The sequence below is a fragment of the Mustelus asterias genome, chromosome 10, assembly GCF_964213995.1.
Source record: "Mustelus asterias chromosome 10, sMusAst1.hap1.1, whole genome shotgun sequence".
Taxonomy (NCBI): Eukaryota; Metazoa; Chordata; class Chondrichthyes; order Carcharhiniformes; family Triakidae; genus Mustelus; species Mustelus asterias.
The window spans coordinates 85,734,084-85,755,550 of NC_135810.1; the positions used below are offsets into that span (position 1 = coordinate 85,734,084).

The window sequence follows — 21,467 nt, forward strand, 5'->3', positions numbered from 1 at the left end:
GGAACTAGGAGGGGCAGTTAATGGGAGAGAGATGGCAAGCAGGCAAGAGGAGGGTGTCGCAAACTGAAGGCAGGTGGTGAGCAGGAGAGGCAGTGAGTAGAAGGGCCAAGGAGTAGGAGAGGTGGTGAAGACGAAGGTCAAGAAGCAGGAGAAGTTGCTCCTAAATGGTCAGGAGATGATATGTCTGCCGAAGCCTGGCCCCATTATATCTGTACTGTTAAAGTAGAACAGACTTAAAATAGAGACTTACTGTAGACAGCGATGTGGGTGACAGATAGAAGAGCTGGTTGCCTACTTGCTCTCTCTGTCAGCAATCGTGCATGATGCAATGAAAAAATAATAAGTAACTTCTAAAAGAAGCATATTCTTTTAGGTACAGGACATCAGATTTCTAGCAGCAATAAAATATATTTGAATGATTAAATACAATGATAACAGAACTTTGTGGATCTTTCCAAATTATTTAACTTGTTTACAAATTGTCACAAAGGCACACAAAACACATTTTATTTACTTTTTTTACTTTTGTGATTTTTCCAAAACATAGATCCAAAAAAGGCATTCATATTACACTAATAAATAAAGTTGTATTTAAATTCCTGAGGAAAAAAATTAACATGAGACCTGTTAGATATAAGTGACAAAGTTATAAAACCAATAATACTGGATAATTAAAAAGAGACCGTCACAGAACAAACACAACACAATAATTGTCATATGTTCAGAACACCCCTTTAACCATAAATGTAAACAAGTTCATACAAAATAGATAACTTTTTTAATGAAGTCTGAATACCATATGCTTTTTATTTTAGAAAAGATTGTGTGTGCTCTATAAGGTTTACAATGACATTTACTAATTGTATTTCCACATTGCATAGATACTCCAAGTTTATCAAAACAAAAGAACTTGATACATTGTACAGGCAAATATAGGTGTCATAATAAACATGTATGCAATTAAGCTAAATAGTGACTAGCTCCCCAAATTAGATTTGGGCATATTTGATGATGATTGCATAACAAAAAATTCTTCTAGTATTCAGCCTTCTTACATTTTAATTTGACACAGAATGTTATTCTGGACATTGATCTATACCTCTTCTCAAAAATATTTTCCTGCTGACCCCCACCCATACCCCCCCCCCCCCCCCACATCATTGTGGAACTGCTTTCGACACCCATTCATTTATACTTCTTTTGTGCATGCAATTCAGTTTTACTTCAAATTTCTTATGAATAACGTGATAATCTATTAAACACAGAACAGGTTAGCAAAGACATTGCGTGGCATTGAGCCATATAAGCCAGAAAGGTAGCAGACTTAATCCTTTGTCTCTGCTGAGTTAGCTGATCTCAGTTATGGGAGCAGGTAGGACGGGCAGGAATCCCTGCTCCTGATCACCATCCAATGATTGTGTGTGAAAGGGCATGTGTTAGGATGTCAGAATCAGGTGTGGCTGTGACACCAGCCTCCTCATGGCTCCTTTCAATATTTACTGTTTGGTTCTCATCTTAAAATGGCCAGTTGAGTAAAATATTGTCACATTGTTAGCATGAGTAGAACAATATTTAATGTAATTCAGCATCAGCTTAAGAGAGGAGCAAAGGATAATAAAACAGGGGAAAGAAAAATTAACATAATTAGTCTGGAGGAAATAAAAGGACAAAAGAATCCAACTGAATGTAACCAAGCAGACCTAACAGATGGGAAGAGTTTCAAATATAGTTAATGTAAATGTCTTAGGAATAACATAAGTTAATGTAATATTTATGCATTTATGGATTGGTGACAATATTTACAACAAAAATCTTATTGGATATTATCCCACTAATATTACAATAGTCAACTTGACTACGGTTGTCGTTTTTTTTGGCCTTTAATTAAAACCAAACATTAACTAGTATTTTATGTTACACTGATTTGTGAATAGTTACTATGTACATCATTTCTGAAAAATCTAGAATGTTTATTTAATTCCTAAAACCACAACTGCTTTAAGGACCCCAAGAAATGAGTCAAAGTGGAGAATAGAATATACCTTTTAAAAAAATGATTATTTCACATTTAGATAGATCTTAAAAGAAACAAAATCAAAAAATTAAATTAACTTGATGTCCAATTACATCTTTCTGAATAGTACCAAGTTGAATTTATCAGTTATTAATTGTTGAGCTTGATTAAGGAGACTTTGATAATGCATAGTATTACGTTTTTGACCACAAGATAGTGGTTTTATGCATAGTTGAGTATTTGGCAACAAAGGGCGAATATCATTATATTAATTTTCCTAAAATTGAGGTATGTTTAGATCTGTATTCCAACTACCTCTACATAAAGAGTCCAACTGTGTATGACCATATTCTTACACTTTATTTCAAACACTGAACCATCCCAACTAGTATTACAGGTATGTCAGAATAATTAATGAATATGGATATAGCTTAACAAACTGAAACTGGTCATTTCACACTGATCAACAGAGAAACATTCTGTGTCTATTATTTTGTAAAAAGGCTGAAAATTGGCACTTAGTAAGACAACAATGACATCTTAAAAGATATATCAATATTGTGGATAGAAAAAAAATCAAAAAACCTTATGAGATGGAGAACACGCAAAAGGACACAGATTATAACATCACTGACAGTACTAAAGAGGCAGACTAACATAATAGCTTCTCAAGAACAAGCTTTATATTCTTTTTAATTAATATAAATGAATCAATTCACACAGGACCGGCCTGTGTTTTGAAAGTATTCCATAAACTACTTTAACTGAAAAGAAAAAATACTGTTCATGCATCAGTTCCACACACCAAAAGCATACTAAGATGCATAATCCACTCATCAACTCACTCTTTCACGTTTTGTATTGAAAAATACTTTTGTATGTATCATACAAGGATACAAAGCAGCATCAGTGTTATGTAATTTGCTCCAGACCTTTCAATATAGATTATAAAATTAACAGAATGTTTATAAGATAATTGTACATTTATTGTATTACAGTTACTGATGGCACTATATATAAAAACATAACATATTGATTTACATATTATTGCACTTAGCCAGTTATCAAAACTTCTTTCAGCTTTCTCTGTTTATTTCCAATCCTGTCTATATATTCTAGATTTAGAGTTTGGTATCTATTTATTAGCTAGTTCTACTCTCTGCTATAAAATTAGTGCTGATGCTAAATATCGCACATATTTCTAACAAAACGTTCAGCAGCAGGAGCTCAACAATTATCCATAGGGGCCACAATATGCCACTAAGACAAGGTAAGTGCTTTCCGTTTTCAATCATTAATCTTGATTTCTTTTGTAGATTGTACTGTTTCAAATGCCAGAACAAAAAAAATTACAGAAAATGTTACACATACTCTTTAAACATAAACAGGTTGATAGCTTTCACTATGGCCAACAGAATCCCTCTGGCCCAAATCTGGCTGATTTTGTTTGGGCTCACCATTGTCCAAAGGTTTTGGATACCGAAAAGGATAGCCATTGTCATCAAAGAATCTTCGGAAGGTGAATTCATAAAATGCATGTTCTGGATGCTTATTGCCACTAACATGACTAGTTAATGTGTCAGAGGTCTTGGTGCTATCACCGCTCTCATTCCATGAGTTCTCTTCTTCTATTGGGTCAAAGTTGGATGTGTCCATGGGATGGCTAATCTTTGGGACATAGGGTGCTGGCTGTCGGCGGATATCTTCGGAAAAATTAATGGAAGTAAAGAAAGGATGAGCCTTGATTTCATCTGCTCCATTTCCACCCACTCTGTCACTGGCTCCACAACAGAGCTTCGTGATGAGATCTGTTGCCTCAGAACTAAGTTTTACTTGTGGTGGAATGTAGAGTGTGCTCTCCCAATTTATTACCTGAGGAACAGAAATTATGAAGCATATAATTATTTCAGCACCATATGTTAGATTAATTTACATGAATTGTAAGCCGAGAAGCAATGGTTTATTTTGTGATCGAGTATTCTAAGTCTCCCACCACTGTCCCGTGCAGGATTTTGAAGCAGGAATTTATATATCCCATCCAACAATGACTATAACATTAGAAACCATCTCAAGGCATTTCCCAGGAGTACTATGAAACAAAATATGACACCAAGAACAAGGTACTGCTGCTCAACCTGGCTCAGGAGCTGCCACACACATGTGGTAGATATCCACCTTTGGGAAGTCATTAGGATCATTTCTGGGATGCTGAGACCAATAAAGCTCAAGTGGCTTCCTGTGCTAGCGAACACTGAATCTCCAGATGTCCACAAGGAAAACAGCCTCCTCAAAGAACACCACAGCCCACTAAACACTCCCATTGACACAGGACCTCAAAAAACACACACATTCGAAGAAGGTAAATGCACTTCATGCTGTGAAACTAAATCAGACCGACTGGGCGGAGGGGGTGATAATTGGCTTCAGCATCCACAAGCTAGGAAGAATCTGATCTAGATTACTATCCAGTGAACTCTTCAATGGATGTCAGTTGATTAGACCAGTTCGAAATGCAATATCTCCCTCTGTAGTTGAAATGACCACTGATACTCTTTATCGTGGCCACTCAAGAAGAATAATTATGTTGATGTAGCAAGGAACCACACTGGAGCATAAAATTGCATGCCAGGTTCAAGGTTGAATGGGTAGTGGACGAAAATTGGGAAGATAAAATTGTAGCAGATTTAAATCGTGCTGCCATTAAACTGGTATTTCAAAAGGTATACCTTTTCTGACAAACCAGGATCCATGCATGCCATATACCCTTCTATGATCAAGGATGCCTAATGACTAAGCAGTCTAATGTTCTTAATGTGCTAAAGAAGTCAAATGTACCACTCCATTCACACACCTTAATATTCTTAGGATGTGTGTGCCACTGGCAAGACCAGTATTTATCGCCCATCCCTGATTGCCATTGAGAAGTTGGTGGTGAGGTGCCTTCTTGAACCACTGCAGTTATGTGGTGTAGGTACATCACAGTAAGAAGTCTCACAACACCAGGTTAAAGTCCAACAGGTTTATTTGGTAGCAAATACCATAAGCTTTCGGAGCGCTGCTCCTTCGTCAGATGGAGTGGAAAATTAATCTGACGAAGGAGCAGCGCTCCGAAAGCTTATGGTATTTGCTACCAAATAAACCTGTTGGACTTTAACCTGGTGTTGTGAGACTTCTTACTGTGTTCACCCCAGTCCAACGCCGGCATCTCCACATCATGTGTAGGTACATCCACAGGGCGTTGGAACATTAGTTCCAGGATTTTGATTTTCAACACAGAAGGAACAAAAATATAGTTCCAAGTTAAAATGGTGTGTGACTTGGAAATAAACTTGCAGGTGGTAGTCCTATGCACCTGCCGCCCTTGTTTTTCTAGCAGGTAGAGATTGCAGGCTAGGAAGGTGCTCTCAAAGTAGCCTTGGTAAGTTACTGAAGTGCATCTTGTAGATGGTACACATTGCTGCTAAGTCTGCGCTGGTAGTGGAGGAGTGAATGGGATATCCTGCATGGTGTCATGCTTCTTGAGTGTTGTTGGAGCTGCACTCATGTAGGCAAAATGGGAGTATTCTATTACACTCCTGACTTGTGTCTTGTTGATAATGAGGAGTCAGGAGATGAGTTCTTTGCCTGAGAATTCACATTATCTGGCATGCTGTTGTAACCAGAGTATTTAAATAGCTAATCCAATGAAATTTCAAGTCAATGGTAATCTCCAGGATCTTGATAATATGGGATTCAGCAATAATAATGCCGTTGAATGACACAGGGAGATAGTTAGATTCTCTCTTGTTGAAAATGATCATTGCCTGACACTTAAGCGGTGTGAATGTTGCATGCCACTTACCAGCTCACACGGACTGCTTCAGTATATTGTTTGGAAAACTATATCTCGACAAACTATTTTTCTTTTAAAATTTGGAAGGGCACTGCATTAGTTGGAGAATTGTATTTTTTTTTAAAGAAGGTCATAAGTTCACCTTGGATCAACAAGCATGTCTTTTCTCAGAAATCACATGATTTCAGCTACCTGATCAGCATGGCCATTGAAAGGGGGGACAGCTGTTTGTTTCTTTGAATTGTAATTAGTTAAATTGTTGGAGGAAAAAACTGGTTTAAAGGCAAAGGCCTGGTGGTTTACTGGAGATCAGCCAAGAGAGGACCTTTAAAGTTTTGAACCTGTTGTTTCTGAACTCACTTTTGGGACTAAACCAAAAAGGAAGGTTGCCCTAATGCTTTCTTTGCCTGTCTTGTTTGAAATTCCGTGTGTGGTTATCAACCTGCAGTAAGAAGTCTCACAACACCGGGTTAAAGTTCAACAGGTTTATTTGGTAGCAAAAACCACTAGCTTTCAGAGCGCTGTCCCTTCATCAGGTGAGTAGGAGCTCTGTTCACAAACAGGGCATATAAAGACACAAACTCAATTTATAAAATAATGGTTGGAATGCAAGTCTTTACAGGTAATCAAATCTTAAAGGTACAGACAATGTGAGTGGAGAGAACGTTAAGCACAGGTTAAAGAGATGTGTATTGTCTCCAGACAGGACAGTTAGTGAGATTTTGCAAGCCCAGGCAAGTCATGGGGGTTACAGATAGTGAGACATGAAACCAAGATCCCGGTTGAGGCCGTCCTCATGTGTGCGGAACTTGGCTATCAGTTTCTGCTCAGCGACTCTGAGTTGTCGTGTGTCATGAAGGCCGCCTTGGAGAACGCTTACCTGAAGATCAGAGGCCGAATGCCTGTGACCGCTGAAGTGTTCCCCAACAGGAAGAGAACACTCTTGCCTGGTGATTGTCGAGCGGTGTTCATTCATCCGTTGTCGTAGCGTCTGCGTGGTCTCCCCAATGTACCATGCCTCGCACAATGTACCATGTACCTGGACGAGGCATGGTACATTGGGGAGACCATGCAGACACTACGACAACGGATGAATGAACACCGCTCGACAATCACCATGCAAGAGTGTTCTCTTCCTGTTGGGGAACACTTCAGCGGTCACGGGCATTCGGCCTCTGATCTTCGGGTAAGCATTCTCCAAGGCGGCCTTCACAACACACGACAATGCAGAGTCACTGAGCAGAGACTGATAGCCAAGTTCTGCACACATGAGGACGGCCTCAACTGGGATCTTGGGTTCATGTCACACTATCTGTAACCCCCCACGACTTGCCTGGGCTTACAAAATCTCACTAACTGTCCTGTCTGGAGACAATACACATCTCTTTAACCTGTGATTAACGCTCTCTCCACTCACATTGTCTGTACCTTTAAGACTTGATTACCTGTAAAGACTGGCATTCCAACCATTATTTTGTAAATTGAGTTTGTGTCTTTATATGCCCTGTTTGTGAACAGAACTCCCACTTACCTGACAAAGAAGCAGCGCTCCGAAAGCTAGTAGCTTTTGCTACCAAATAAACCTGTTGGACTTTAACCTGGTGTTGTGAGACTTCTTACTGTGTTTACCCGAGTCCAACGCCGGCATCTCCACATCATATCAACCTGCAGCCAGAGAATCCTCATCTGAATATAACTTGTCTGCATTTGAAAACCTGCAAAGCTGAGACAAGGTGAATTGATCCAGCTCTTCTCCTCCACACTGAATCTCCATTGGTGAGAACCTCCAGACATCAAATGGGACTAGTTTTACACGAGGGAGCTCCGGATCAACAATGTTAAAACCATCAAACTCTGTCCTTTATTTTATAGAGCCCATCCTCCAAAGTCCATCTCTGCAGAGACTCTATCTGTTTGTCCTTTGTTTTTGTGTGTGTAGGTGCGCATGCCCAGGTATTTTAAAAAGGGATAGATAGTTATACTTGCAGAGTACAATTAATTGTGTGTTAACCAGTTCTTTCAACATGTTTTTTTTAAAATGTACTGTTATTTTAATAAATCAATCATTCTGAGTCCAGTGAAAAAAGTGTGCTTAAAGTCTCTTTTACTCTAATGGTAGCGGAGGTAAATTAGCCATTTTGTGAGTGAGTTAAACTTTTTAAATGAATAATGGTGTGACCTGCGGAGTAGTGGGTCTAGGTAAACTGCACAATCCTCCCATCCATTTTACAATATAAATTGGGGGTTCTTGTGAGATTTTGAAATGTGGACAATGGGTGATTGGATGCAGAATATTAATAATTGGTAAAGATGAAAAAGACGGACACCAGGTTTCTTATATATTAGTAAACCAAAATGGTGGAAGCTGCTATGACTTTTCTAGAGATGAAAGACTTAACCCTGACAGGTTTGCACAAAGTAACCAAGTCTAAGCTAATGGGATTGGCAGATGAGTTGCAGTTGGTGAGAAAAACAGATATAGTCGTGGCATTAGTGCAGCTTTTGAAATTGGAAGGGATACAAGAGGGACCACTTTCTCATAGGGAGGGGGTTGTGTATCAATTGATTTAGCTAGAATTCAGTTGCAAATGAAGAAACTTAAACACAAAAAGGAACTGAAAAAAATTGAATGAAAAAGAGTGGAGGAAATGGAAATGAAAGGCTTGAACTTGACCTCCAGAGAGAGAGAGAGAGAAGTTAGTAAGAGAGGAAAGAGAGCAGGAACGAGAGGCAAGGGAAAAAGAGAAGGTATGAGAAAGGGAATACCAGCTTAAAAGGGTGGCATTAAAGCAAGAGGTCTCAGACGCTGAGGAAAATTCTGAGCCGAAAGAAACACCTCCAATCCAAAGCCCTGTGGGGAGATGTATAAATTTGTACAAGTCCTTCCAAAGTTTGAGGAATGGGATGTAGAAGCATTCTTTATTTTGTTTGAGAAGGTAGCTAAGTAAATGAAGTGGCCAAAAGAAAACTGGAAATTGTTCCTACAGAGTAGGATGGTTGGTAGAGCTTGTGAGGTTTATGCATCACTTTCAGAAGAGGTTTCTGTGGATTACAATACATAAATGGACTATTCAGTGCATATGAGTTGATTCCTGAGACGTACAGGCAGACATTTTGAAACCTAAGTAAACAGCCTGGGCAGACCTATATTGAATTTGAAAGGGAGAAACAAAGTAATTTTGAGCATTGCATATGGGCATTTAAAAGCAGATACAACTTTCGAAGCCCAGAGGGAAATTATGCTCTCAGATGAATTTAAATATTCACTTCCTCCAGTAGTTAAAACCCATGTTGAAGACCAGAGGGTTGCAACAGCGAGACGGGCAGTGGAGATGGCTAGTGATTATGAGCTGATTCATAAATCCAAATCCTTTTTTCGTTAGCCCCACAAACCCGAGAAGGATAGAAGATGGGAAGATGAAAGGAAGGCAGTAGCCAGGGAAAAGAAGGAACACTGGGAACACCCTGGGAACTCCTCCTCAGGTCAGAAAGGAAGGATGGAAGTTACATATTCAAAGGCCTAAGTGTATTCATCGTAACAAGCTGGGACACATTTGTGCGAATTGCTGAAAGTTGCATGGGAAATCCAGGGACTTATTGGCATACATAAGGGCGATTCAAGAAAAGGAGCTCTAACTGAAAATACAACAGATCATGTTGTAGCATTTGCTACAATTGTGGAGCCAAGTGTGAACCCTGCTGTGAGTTCAGGGGAGGTGAATAAGAGACATGAAAGTTACAGAAAACTTTTGTCAAGAGGGAAAGTACCAGGTGAACTTGGAGAGTGACATAATTTCTGGATCAGTGGTGGTAGGGTTGTTCATAAGTTACCCGTGGTGGAGTTCACTTATTCCTGGGAAAAGATTTAGCTGGTGCAAAAATAGTAGCTTCTCCCATAATTACGGAAAGCCCAAGTGAGGTTAAAGAGAAACAGTTACAGTGTGACACCATTATCAAAAATAAAAGAGGGATATCAGTATATCCTCACTATTATGGTTATGACAACTGGATTTCCAGAGGCCATCCCTTTAAGAACAATTACAGCTAAGGTAGTGGTAGAGAAGTTAACCTAAGTTTTTTTACTCGATTTGGATTATCGGTAGAGATCCAATCGGATCAAGGTTCCAATTTCATGTCTAAAATTTTTCAAAACATGCTAGTTTGGATATAAAACAATTGAAATCATCCAGACACAGAAAGCTTCAAAGGGGTATCATCAAATTCTCAAAACAAAGATTAAAGCATATTGTCGTGGAACATCCTCATGATTGGGACAAAGGTCTGGACTTTCTTTAGTTTGCCATCCGAGATACACGAATGAATCTACTGGTTTTAATCCATTTGAATTAATTTATGGACATTGAGAAAAGCGGTCCTCTGAAATTAATCCAAGAGAAGGTTTTAGGTCAAAAGGACGAACTTTCTATTTATCTCTTGGCGGTGGAAGGCGGCATGCTGTTTGCTGGTGGCAGGATTCTCTGGTCCCGACGATGACAATGGGATTTCCCATTGAAAGTACCCCATGCTTCCGGGAAACCTGCGGGTGGGGGATGTGCTGCCGGCGGGATCAGAGAATCCTGCTGGCGTGAACAGCTGGACAATTCCAGCCTATGTGTCTGCAAAGTGGCTCAAGTACATCTTAAAGTTTCTCAAACAAAAATGAACAAATGGGCAGATAGGCAAGCTGCATCTCAAACATTTCAACCAGGGGATGAAGTGTTAATGCTATTGCCTTGGCAGGGGGAACCTCTGAAAGCACGGTTCAGTGGTCCATACAAGTAATTAAGAGGGTTGATAAAGTAAATTATTTGACAAACACCCCAAATCGCAGGAAAAAGAATCAGCTGTGTAATATCAATATGTTGAAACAATAACATTGTAGGGACAAAGATGAGAAGGAGCATGTATGTCAGGTAGTAAGGACAGTGAAGGATGAGAGAGAGCATGTGAGTGAGGCGGAAGGAGACTTTGGCAGTTCACAAATTGAACTTCCTATTATCCAGTTAGCTAACATTGAAATATAGGACATTAGACACTACTTTCATACTGAGAGGCAGGGCAATGAAAAGATCTAGTGAGGTTACTTACAGAATTTAAAGAAATCTGTAGGTATAAACCAGGGTGAACAACTTTTGTCTGCATGATGTGGATGTAGGGGGTATCTCCTCCTATAAAACAACATTCTTATTGTTTAAGTCCAGAGGTAACAAACTCAAATGAAGGCAGGAATTCAATATATGTTAGAAATCACCCAATTGAACCTAGTCAAAGCAGTTGGAATTTGCCAGTGGGTCAACCAGATTCTGCATCGATTATAGATATGTCAGCATAGTAAGAAAACCAGATTTCTACCTAATCCCTCTTTTAGAAGATTGTACTGACAGAGTTGGCAGTGCCACGTTCTTTAGTAATATAGACGTATTGAAAGGATACTGGCAAGTACCTTTAACATTATGAACGAAGGAAATTTGGCTTTTGTCACACTGAATGGGCTATGTACCATACCAAGTAATGCCATGCAGGCTAAAAAATGCTCCAGCCACTTTCCAAAGACTAATGAATCAAATTGTAACCAGTGTTCCTAATTGTGTACAGGCAGTCCCCGGGTTACGAACGCCCGACTTACTAATGCCCGACTTATGAACGCCCGTACTTACGTACCGACCTCCGTAAAGCCTATTATTTTAAAAAATCGAGTCACATACAATGGTTCGTACTAATGAACGGGCGGACTACATTGCGCGACGCTCAAAACACCGCGTTTTCAGCGGTTCGTCGGCCCAAGGGAGAACAATGCATCGCTGTCATCGCCATTTTAAGTCGGATCGCATAAACACTGTTGTGTGCGTTGTGTTTTGACTTAAATTTTTCACGTGTTTACCCTCGTAATCATGGCTCCAAAGCGTAAATCTGATGCGTGTGATGGTGATGCATCGAACAAAAGAAAAACGATCACGATTGAAACGAAAGTGGAAATAATAAAGCGATCGGAGGTGAAACGCCAACAAACATTGGAAAAGCAGTAGGCTACAGTCGATCAACGATCGGGACAATTATAAAGGACAAGGGGAGAGTAATGGAGCATGTAAAAGGCTCTGTCCCGATGAAAGTGACAATTATCACTAAGCAACGCAGTGGTTTAATTACCAAAATGGAAAGCCTATTGGTAATTTGCTTAGAGGATCAAAATCAGCGTAATATTCCTATTAGCCTTGGCTTAGTGCAAGAAAAGGCTCGAAGCCTTTTCAGTGATTCAAAAACTGCACGTGCAGCAAGTGAAGATGCTTGTGATGAAGAATTTGTTGCGAGTAGGGGTTGGTTCAAGCGTTTCAGAGGGAGGGTAAATTTACACAATGTTAAAGCGCAAGGTGAAGCAGTGAGTGCCGATGTAAGTGCTGCGAGAGAGTTTCCTGAAATGTTGGAAAAAATTATTGAGGAGGGAGGTTATGTACCTGAGCAAATATTTAATGTAGACGAGACTGGCTTATTTTGGAAAAAAATGCCTGAAAGGACATACATTTCAAAAGAGGAAAAAACTGCTCCAGGGCGTAAGGCATCCAAGGATAGGCTAATGTTATTGCCTGGTGGTAACGCATCCGGGGATTGCAAGCTTAAGCCTATGCTTGTGTATCGCTCCCTAAATCCGAGGGCACTTAGCCGAATCACCAAGGCATCTCTTCCCGTTATTTGGAAGTCAAACACAAAGGCTTGGGTAACAAAAGCACTCTTCGAAGATTGGTTCCTGAACTATTTAGTTCCTGCTGCTGAATGTTATTGCTTGGCCAAGAAGATTCCTTTCAAAATTCTCCTTGTGCTTGACAACACCCCCGGACATCCAAGCACTTTAGATGACCTTCACCTCAATGTAAAGGTCGTCTTTTTACCACCCAACACCACATCACTACTTCAGCCAATGGATCAGGGGGTCATAGCCTCCTTTAAGGCTTACTATTTACGCCGGACCTTCTCACAAGCAGTCAGGGCTACCCAAGATGATGCAATGACCTTAAAGGAGTTCTGGAGGAATTACAACATCTACGATGGCATCAAAAACATTGCAGATTCTTGGGAGGAAGTGAAGGCAACCAGCATGAAAGGAGTGTGGAACAAATTGTGCCCCCAATTCGCACATCGTTTTAAGGGGTTTACAGCTGAGGACATCGCCAAAGCCAGGCAAGCTGTGGTTGATATTGGTAATAATCAACTGCAATTAGACATCAATGAAGACGATGTCTTAGACTTGCTTGAATCCCATGCCGAAGAACTGACCAATGAGGACCTTATGGAGCTGGAGCAGCAGATGATAGCATTTGAGGAAGGTGGCCGGGACCTAGAAACCCCAGAACTCAAGAAGTTTTTGACGAAGGAGTTAGCTGAAGCCTTTCGTCTCATTGAAGCAGGGATGGCAAAGATCCTAATGCAGAGGTTCACCAAAGTTTACCGGATAGTTACCGACGGCCTCAGCTGCTACAAGGCCATTTATAATGAGAAAAAGAAAAGCTCTGTTCAAGCCTCCCTTGATGTTTACTTTAAGAAATTACTTTAATGTTTTTTATACCTACACACATATATATATAAATATAAAAATAATCCAAGTTTTGTGTCATTTCCATTTATTATTATTACTGTATTATTATATTTAAGAGGTTTTAGGTAAAATATATACTAATATACTAAGACAAACATTTGACTAATTGACACTAGATGTGAACCGTACGTAACTGTTCCGACTTACATACAAATTCGACTTACAGATAGACTTAAAAACGGAACTCGTTCGTAACCTGGGGACTGCCTGTACTTTACTTGGATGATGTATTAATTCACAGCAAAATGTGGAAAAGTAATGTAGAACAATTGGAAGCCTTATTTAAATGATTATAGTTGGCAGTTCTAGTAATAAACCTTGCCAAGAGTGAGTTCGCAAAGGCATAAGTAACTTATCTAGGGCATTTCACAGGGCAGGGGCAAGTGTTGCCAAGTACAGAGCAAGTACAGGCTTCAATGGAATTCCCTGTGCCGAAAGTTAAACAGGAAATCATGAGATTTTTAGGATCCATGGCTTCAATTGTAAGTTTGTGCCAAATTTCAGCACAATAGATGCTCCACTAACAGAATTATTGCAAAAGGAAGCAAAGGTGGTATGGTCAAGAGAGTGCTAGACAGCTTTTGAGAATCTGAAGGCGATCCTAACTAATGAACCTGTGTTAGCCACGCCTAATTTTGATTAACCCTTAAAAGTGGCAATTGCTGCTAGTGACTTTGGGAGGATGTGTGTGCATTCTCATTGCAAGAAAATGAATCAGGCTTGGAGAAGCCAGTGGGGTGCTTTTCTAAAAATATTTAATTGGCGTCAAAAGAGATACTCTATGGTAGAAAAGGAAACCCAAGGATTGCTACTGGCTGTTAAACATTTTGATGAATATAGAAAAGATATGAGAAAACCATATCTTTACAAACTATTTTTATTTTAAAATTTGGAAGGACACTGCATTATTTGGACACAAATTTTTTAAAAGGTCATAAGTTCACCATGGGCTGTTAACATGCATGCCTTTTCCAGGAAATCACATGATTTCAGCTACCTGATCAGCATGGCCCTTGAAGGGGGAGAGCTGTTTATTTATTGAACTGTAATTATTTTAATTGTCTGGAAAAAATGTTTAAAGGCAAAGGCCTGGTGGTTTACTGACAGAGGACCTTTGAGATTTGAACCTGTTGTTTTTGAACTCACTTTTGAAGAATAAGCCGAGAAGGAAGGCTGCCCTAACTCGTTCTCTGCCTGCTTTGCCTGAAATTCTGTGTGCGGTCATCAACCTGCAGCCAGAGAATCCCCATCTGAGTTGTAGCCTGAACGGTCATAAAGACATCAGCAGAGTGAAACAACAGCAGAAAATGCTGGAAAATCTCAGCAGGTCTGACTGCATCTGCATAGAGAGAATTAACCAACGTTTCAAGTCATGATAACACTTCGTCAGAGCCAAAGTGATGACACCAGCAAAGCCTGATGGTTAAAAGAGCTAACTCTGTATCAGGCTAAGGACTGTGGGAGCAGCAAAGAGCAGGATGTGCAGCTATGGAATAAACACAGGAATTGCTTGAACAGTGGCTGTTCCTATGCCTTGAACAGACAGTGGTTGAACACAGATCCCTATGAGTCATGTTCCTGAGAGACTTACGACCCTCTCACAGAGGCACGACTCTCAGTATTTGTGACCAAAAAGACAGTGATTGATTAATGCCTGTCCTTGGAGTACGCAACTGGAAACATGATCAGTACCAGCAGGATCTCTATATAGACAGACAAAGAGATATCGGCAGCAAAAACCCAGGATTAAACACTGTAGAAGCCAAATCCCGAGTCTGGGAGCAAAACCCATCTGCAGGAAATCTGATCAGTTTGCCTCATCATGGGAAGTATCTCTAAGCCAATTCACAAGTTTGGTTATTTTGTGAAGTTTTGATACCTTTTGAATGTATAATGGAGTAGGTCAAATATTAGTTACTTTGTGTGTAACAAAGTATAGTAAGAAGTCCCACAACACCAGGTTAAAGTCCAACAGGTTTATTTGGTAGCATAAGCTTTCGGAGTGTCGCTCCTTCCTCTCTCCGGGTCTTGCTGCTTAAAGACCCGAAGACAGGAAGGAGCAACACTTGTACAATAATTTGAGAGTTTAGAAAGCCCATCTCTGCAGAAAACCCATTTGCCTGTCCTTTATTTGTCTGCTTTTAGGTGTATGAATGCTGGGTTATTTTAAAAAGGAATGATAGTCATACTTGCAGTGTACAATTGTATGCTGACTAGTTTTTTCAACTTATTTTTTAAAATAAGTTTTTCTTTCATGATAAATCAATCAATCTGCGTTTATTGAAAGAAATCTGGTTAAAGTCTCCTTTATTCTGGGTTTGACGGTGGTGAAGGTGGATAATTGGCCATTTTGGTGCCTGAATTAAACTTTTAACCTAATGGTGGAACCTCCAGAGTAATGGGACTAGATAATCTGCGCATTCCTCCCATCCCAAGTCATAACAATCTGAGGAGTTCTGATTATCAATTAATATCCCCACTTCTGAATTGATGATGGAGGGATGGTCATTGATTTTTGATTTGATTTGAGTTGATTTATTATTGTCACATGTATTATTACAGTGAAAAGTATTGTTTCTTGTGTGCTATACAGCCACAACATACCGCACATAGGGAAGGAAAGGAGAGAGTGCAGAATGTAGTGTTACAGTCATAGCTAGGGTGTAGAGAAAGATCAACTTAATGTGAGGTAGGTCCATTCAAAAGTCTGATGGCAGCAGGGATTAAGCTATTTTTGAGTCGGTTGGTATGTGATTTCAGACTTTTGTATCTTTTTCCAGACGGAAAAGAGTATGTCCAGGATGTGTGGGGTCCTTGATTATGCTGGCTGCTTTTCCGAGGCAGAGGAAATGCAGACAGTGTCAATGAATGGGAGGCTGCTTGATTGATGGACAGGGCTTCATTCATGACCCTTTGTAGTTTCTTTCGGTCTTGGACAGGGCAGGAGCCATACCAAGCCGTGATACAACCGGAAAGAATGCTTTCTATGGTGCATCTGTAGAAGTTCGTGAGGGTTGTAGCGGACATGCCAAATTTCCTTAGTCTCAATAGAAAGTAGAGGCACTGGTGGGCTTTCTCAACTATAGTTGATGAAGCAACTGAAGATGTTTGGACCTTAGACACTACCCTGAGGAACTCCTGCACTGCTGCCCTGGAACTGAGATGATTGGCCTCCAACAACCACAACCATCTTCCTTTCTGCTAGGTATTACTCTACCCTGTGGAGAGTCTTCCCATGATTTCCACTGATTTCAGTTTATGCTTGGGCTCTTTGATGCCTCCCTCAGTCTAATGTTGCCTTGATGTCAAAGGTGGTCACAGTCATTGATACCTCACTTCTAGAATTCAACTCTTTTCTCCATATTTAGGCCATGGATGTATTGAGATCTGAAGCCAAATGGCCATGGCTGAAATGAGCAATGTGAGCAGATTATTGGTGAGTAGGTGCTGCTTGACAGCCCTGTCTACAACAGCTTCCACCACTTTGCTGATGATTGAGAGTAGACAGGAGAGGCAGTAATTGGTCAGATTGGATTTGTCCTGCTTTTTGTGGGCAGATATATCTAGGCAATTCTCCACATTGCCAAGTAGATGTCAGTTTTATAGCTGTAGTTAACAACTTGGCTAGGAATGTGGTTAGTTCTAGAGAAAAAGTCTTCAGTACTACTATAACTGGGATTTTAGCTGTTCCTTGATATTATCTGGAGTGAACTGAATTGGCTGAAGACTGGCATCTGTTATGCTAGCAACCACAGTAGGAAGCTGAGATGGATCATCTACTTGGCACTTCTGGCTGAAGATAGTTGCAAATGCTTCAGCTTTGTCTTTTGTACTGACGAGCTGAGCTCCATCATCATTGAAGATCGGGATGTTTGTGCTTGGTTGTTTAATTGTGCACCAGCATTCATGACTGGATGTGGCAGAACTGCAGAGCTTTGATCTGATCCATTGGTCCAGGATCACTTAATTATGTCAAGAGCATGCTGCTTCCACTGTTTAGTACGCGTGCAGTCCTGTGTTGCTGCTTCACCAACTTGGCATCTCATTCTTAGATATGCCTGGTGCTGCTCCTGGCATGCTCACCTACATGACCCATTGAACCAGAATTGGTCCCCTGACTTGATGGTAGTAGTAGTGTGAAAGATATACCAAGACATGAGGTTACCAAATATGATTCAATAAAATTCTGCTGTTGCTAATGGCCCACAGCACCTCATGGATTCCCATTTTTGAGCTGCTAAACTTAGAAATCATAGAAACCCTACAGTGCAGAAGGAGGCCATTCGGCCCATCGAGTCTGCACCGACCACAATCCCACCCAGGCCCTACCCCCACATATTTACCCACTAATCCCTCTAACCTACGCATCTCAGGACTCTAAGGGGCAATTTTGAACCTGGCCAATCAACCCAACCCTTGTTTGAAGTTTGTCCCATTTAGTGTAAGTGGTAGTGCCACACAGCAAATGGTAATTTCCTCAGAGGAGAATCTGTTTCTATAAGGACTACATGACAGTCACTCCTACTATTACTGAAATGGGCAGATGCATCGGCGACAGGTAGATGAAAGAAATCAAGTAGGTTTTTCCCTTTTTGTTGCTTCTCTTACCACTTGCTACAGATCCGGTCTGGTTGGTGTACCTTTCAAGATTTAGCCAGTAGTCGTGCTTACTAACCACTCTTGGTGATCAACATTAAATTCCCCCATCCAACCTGTATACCACTCTACCCATACCTCTGGTGGGTCTGTCCTGCTGATGGGACAGGACATACTTCTGGGATGGTAATGGAGCAGTCTGTGAGGTTATCTGTAAGATATTATTCGGTGAGTATGACTATGTCAGGCTGTTGACTGACTCTCCCAATTTTGGCAAAAATCCCAGATGTTAAGTGTGAAGAACTTTACAGCATTCATTGGGTAGGATGTGCCTTTGCTGTTTCCAGTAGCTAGGTCAATATCAGATTCATTCAGTTTCATTCTCATTCAACTTCTCTGTAGCAGTTTGGTACAATTTAGTGGCTTGCTAAACCATTTCAGAGACAGTTGAGTGTGTGGCCAGACAGAAAGGATTAGTGAACCAACTTAGTGAACCAGATGGGTTTTTGTGATCATTTTTAATTGAGTTTAAATTCCCCGACCACATGCAGTGGGTTTTGACTCATGTCTCTGGAGGGTTCGACAGACATCTGGAATACTAGCCAAGTAACATTACCACTGTGCTATCGTTCTCTCATATAGTACACCATTTGGGAGACTGTACCATGTGTACATACCTTAATATCAATTCTGATGTACTGAACTGAGAAGAATACTTAAATTACTGAACCATACTTCAGTAATGATGTATCACTCCAGGTACCTACCTTAATTTGTGTTTCTGCAGGAGTTGGAGCAAGAAAAGGAGGCTGCCCCACTAACATCTCAAAGAGTATAACTCCCACACTCCACCAATCACAAAGTTGACTGTATCCTGAAAGAAAGACAGCATCAGTTAAGACAATCCTCAAATACAAGTAAGATTTGTATGTAACTAAGAGTGGAGTAGAGCAATTAACTTCTAGACTAAAACTGACGCAGACCAATTGGGTCAGTTTCTGGACAGTAAATTCTATTTATAAGATTTAATAGAATTGGTCTGTAACCAAAATTTGCCTATAGATGATAATTGTGATGTATATTCATTTATTTGATATAGTTTCCTCCACCACCACTTGTTATACACAATTTATCTGCACAACAAGAGAAACATAATAAAGTATGGTCCATGTCTGTTCTCAGATTCCTGTTAGAATTTAGATCAATAAATAATCACGTTTTCAGAAATGTGGAAACAGGTTGCCTACTTAGACTCTCAGTCAGAGAATAGAGTATGGTGGACAAAAAAACATTTGCTTTGAATTTAAGGCTGGCTAGATGGATAGATGAGGTTTATTTTCCTCTGGATTTTACTTGAGATAGAGTCATAGAGGTTTACAGCATGGAAACAGGCCCTTTGGCACAACTTGTCCATGCCGCCCTTTTTTTTTAAACCCCTAAGCTAATCCCAATTGCCCGCATTTGGCCCATATCCCTCTATACCCATCGTACTCATGTAACTGTCTACATGCTTTTTAAAAGACAAAATTGTACCCGCCTCTACTACTATTTCTGGCAGCTTGTTTCAGACACTAACCACCCAATATATAAGATACACATTTTCTGGACACCAGCCAGAAGAAAAAGAGGCAGAGATTGATGATGTTGGCTCCCCATGTACTTTGTACTTCATAAACATCTCTGAAGAGTTCTAGAGAGGAAGGCAAGGCAGAGCACATTTGTGTCTGGAACAGGCATATTAATACTATGGCAATGAGTTGAAAATGATGTCACCATGCCCCCTTATATTTCCCTGGATCTCTGCTTGGCAGAGACCCAAATGTAATTGTACATGTAGCAAGCAGGCCTCAGTCCTTGTTTCCAGACTCTCAGATCATAAAAATTACATAGAGCACAGAAACAGGCCATTTGGTCCAACTGGTGTTGCATTAGCTGATCTCAGCATTCCTGAAGGTAGGGCCACTGCAAGTAGTCTCAATGCACCTGTATTAGAATGACCATTAAGTTCTTGCTCGTGATCATTATCCAGCTATCTTTGCTGAAAATGTGCATGTGTGAACATCATTCAAAGAAGGGATCAGACTCAACTGTTTGTCCTTTCCAGCACGATCAGACTGAAGAGATTTACTACTGAAGCATACATGTAGCAAAATATCAAAGAGCAGTTAGTGCCCTTGGACTATACCTAGCAAGACGCAAGGCACCTTCAGGAGAGAAAGGGAGAGTCTCTTCAATTTAAAATTAAAGATAAATATTAAGATATTACAAGGGTGAGGATGGAGGAATAGCAAAGTTTGTTTACACAGAAAGTTATTGGAGCATTGAATACTTTGCAGTGGAGAGTAGTTGAAACACATTTTGAGAGAAAATTGGATAATTATTTAAGTAAATAATTTTACAGTGTTATGGAGAGGGAGTGAGGCAATGGAATAAGTTTTTAATTCTTCTAACAAATCGCTGGCACAGGGACAATGGATTGAACATCTGTTATGTATTAAACTTAATCCATGAGCATACATTTTATTGAAACAGCATTCCCCCTTAGTCCTGTAGGTGGTGCTCTGATATGTATTTTTAATATTTTTACTGCTTTAAGGAGGGTCTTAAAGTAGAAGAGGGTGGTGGTTAAGCATCGGGAGGAAATTCCAGAGTTTGAGGCCTTGATTGCTGAAGGCACAGCTGCAAATTATGGAGTAAATGAAGCAGCCGAGAGGATACACAGGAGGCTAGAATCAAAGGAATCAAGAGGTTAGGGGCAGGGTCTGCAGGAGGATACAGAAATAGAAAGGAGGACAGTCCATGAAGGCATTTAAACATGAGATTAAGCATTTTAAGTTTAAGAAACACAGACAAACCAATAGTAGGTCACAAAGGATAAGAGTGGGGGGTGAATGGGACTTATTGCTCGATAGGATACAGACAAGCAGTTTTGGATGAGCTAAAGTTTATAGAGGATGGGAGGCTAGTCAGAAAAGCATTGGTATTATAAAGTCAGTCGGTGACGCAGGAGGATGAGAGATGGACAGATGTAGCCTATCATGTATTTATCTTCAAGATTCTTCTTTTCTGCATCGACTCAAAGATTGGTATAGGTGTATAAAAGATCCTGTTATACAAATCGTCACTGCTGGAAATTACACTCAACCCTTATATAAATGCAAGTTCTTTCTTTATGCTTTGAATATTAGGGAAGTGAAAATGTCACTAACCCTAGTCATTACTCATACTCCTCAGTGTCGGTAAATTTGTTCCATTTACCTGATCAGATGTTTTCCCCTATGCTTAGAGTTATGTAACATGTTAAGAGATGAAAAGAAAGATAATGAAGGGATGAAAGAGATAGAAAAAACAGGTAAAAGAAGTCAATGAAACCAATTTGGATATATGACTCAAAATAATACAGAAGGCCTAAAAATGTTCAATGGTACAAAGAAAAG

The 21,467-nt window shown here is 40.1% G+C and overlaps 1 protein-coding gene across 5 annotated transcripts in view; it reads right to left on the minus strand.

Moving 5' to 3' along the window:
* Positions 1-542: 542 nt before the first annotated feature.
* lats2 (large tumor suppressor kinase 2) overlaps positions 543-21,467 on the minus strand; it is an 88,364-nt gene continuing 67,439 nt past the window's right edge. For 4 of the 5 annotated variants that reach the window (XM_078222109.1, XM_078222107.1, XM_078222110.1 and 1 more), the window contains exons 7-8: positions 18,798-18,904; positions 543-3,886 (exon numbers count right to left, since the gene is read on the minus strand). In XM_078222109.1, coding sequence (XP_078078235.1) covers positions 3,389-3,886; positions 18,798-18,904 — 605 coding nt within the window. In that variant the 3' untranslated portion in view covers positions 543-3,388. Of the gene's footprint in view, positions 3,887-14,580; positions 14,664-18,797; positions 18,905-21,467 lie in introns of all 5 variants that reach the window. The other variant, XM_078222111.1, reaches the window with a different exon arrangement.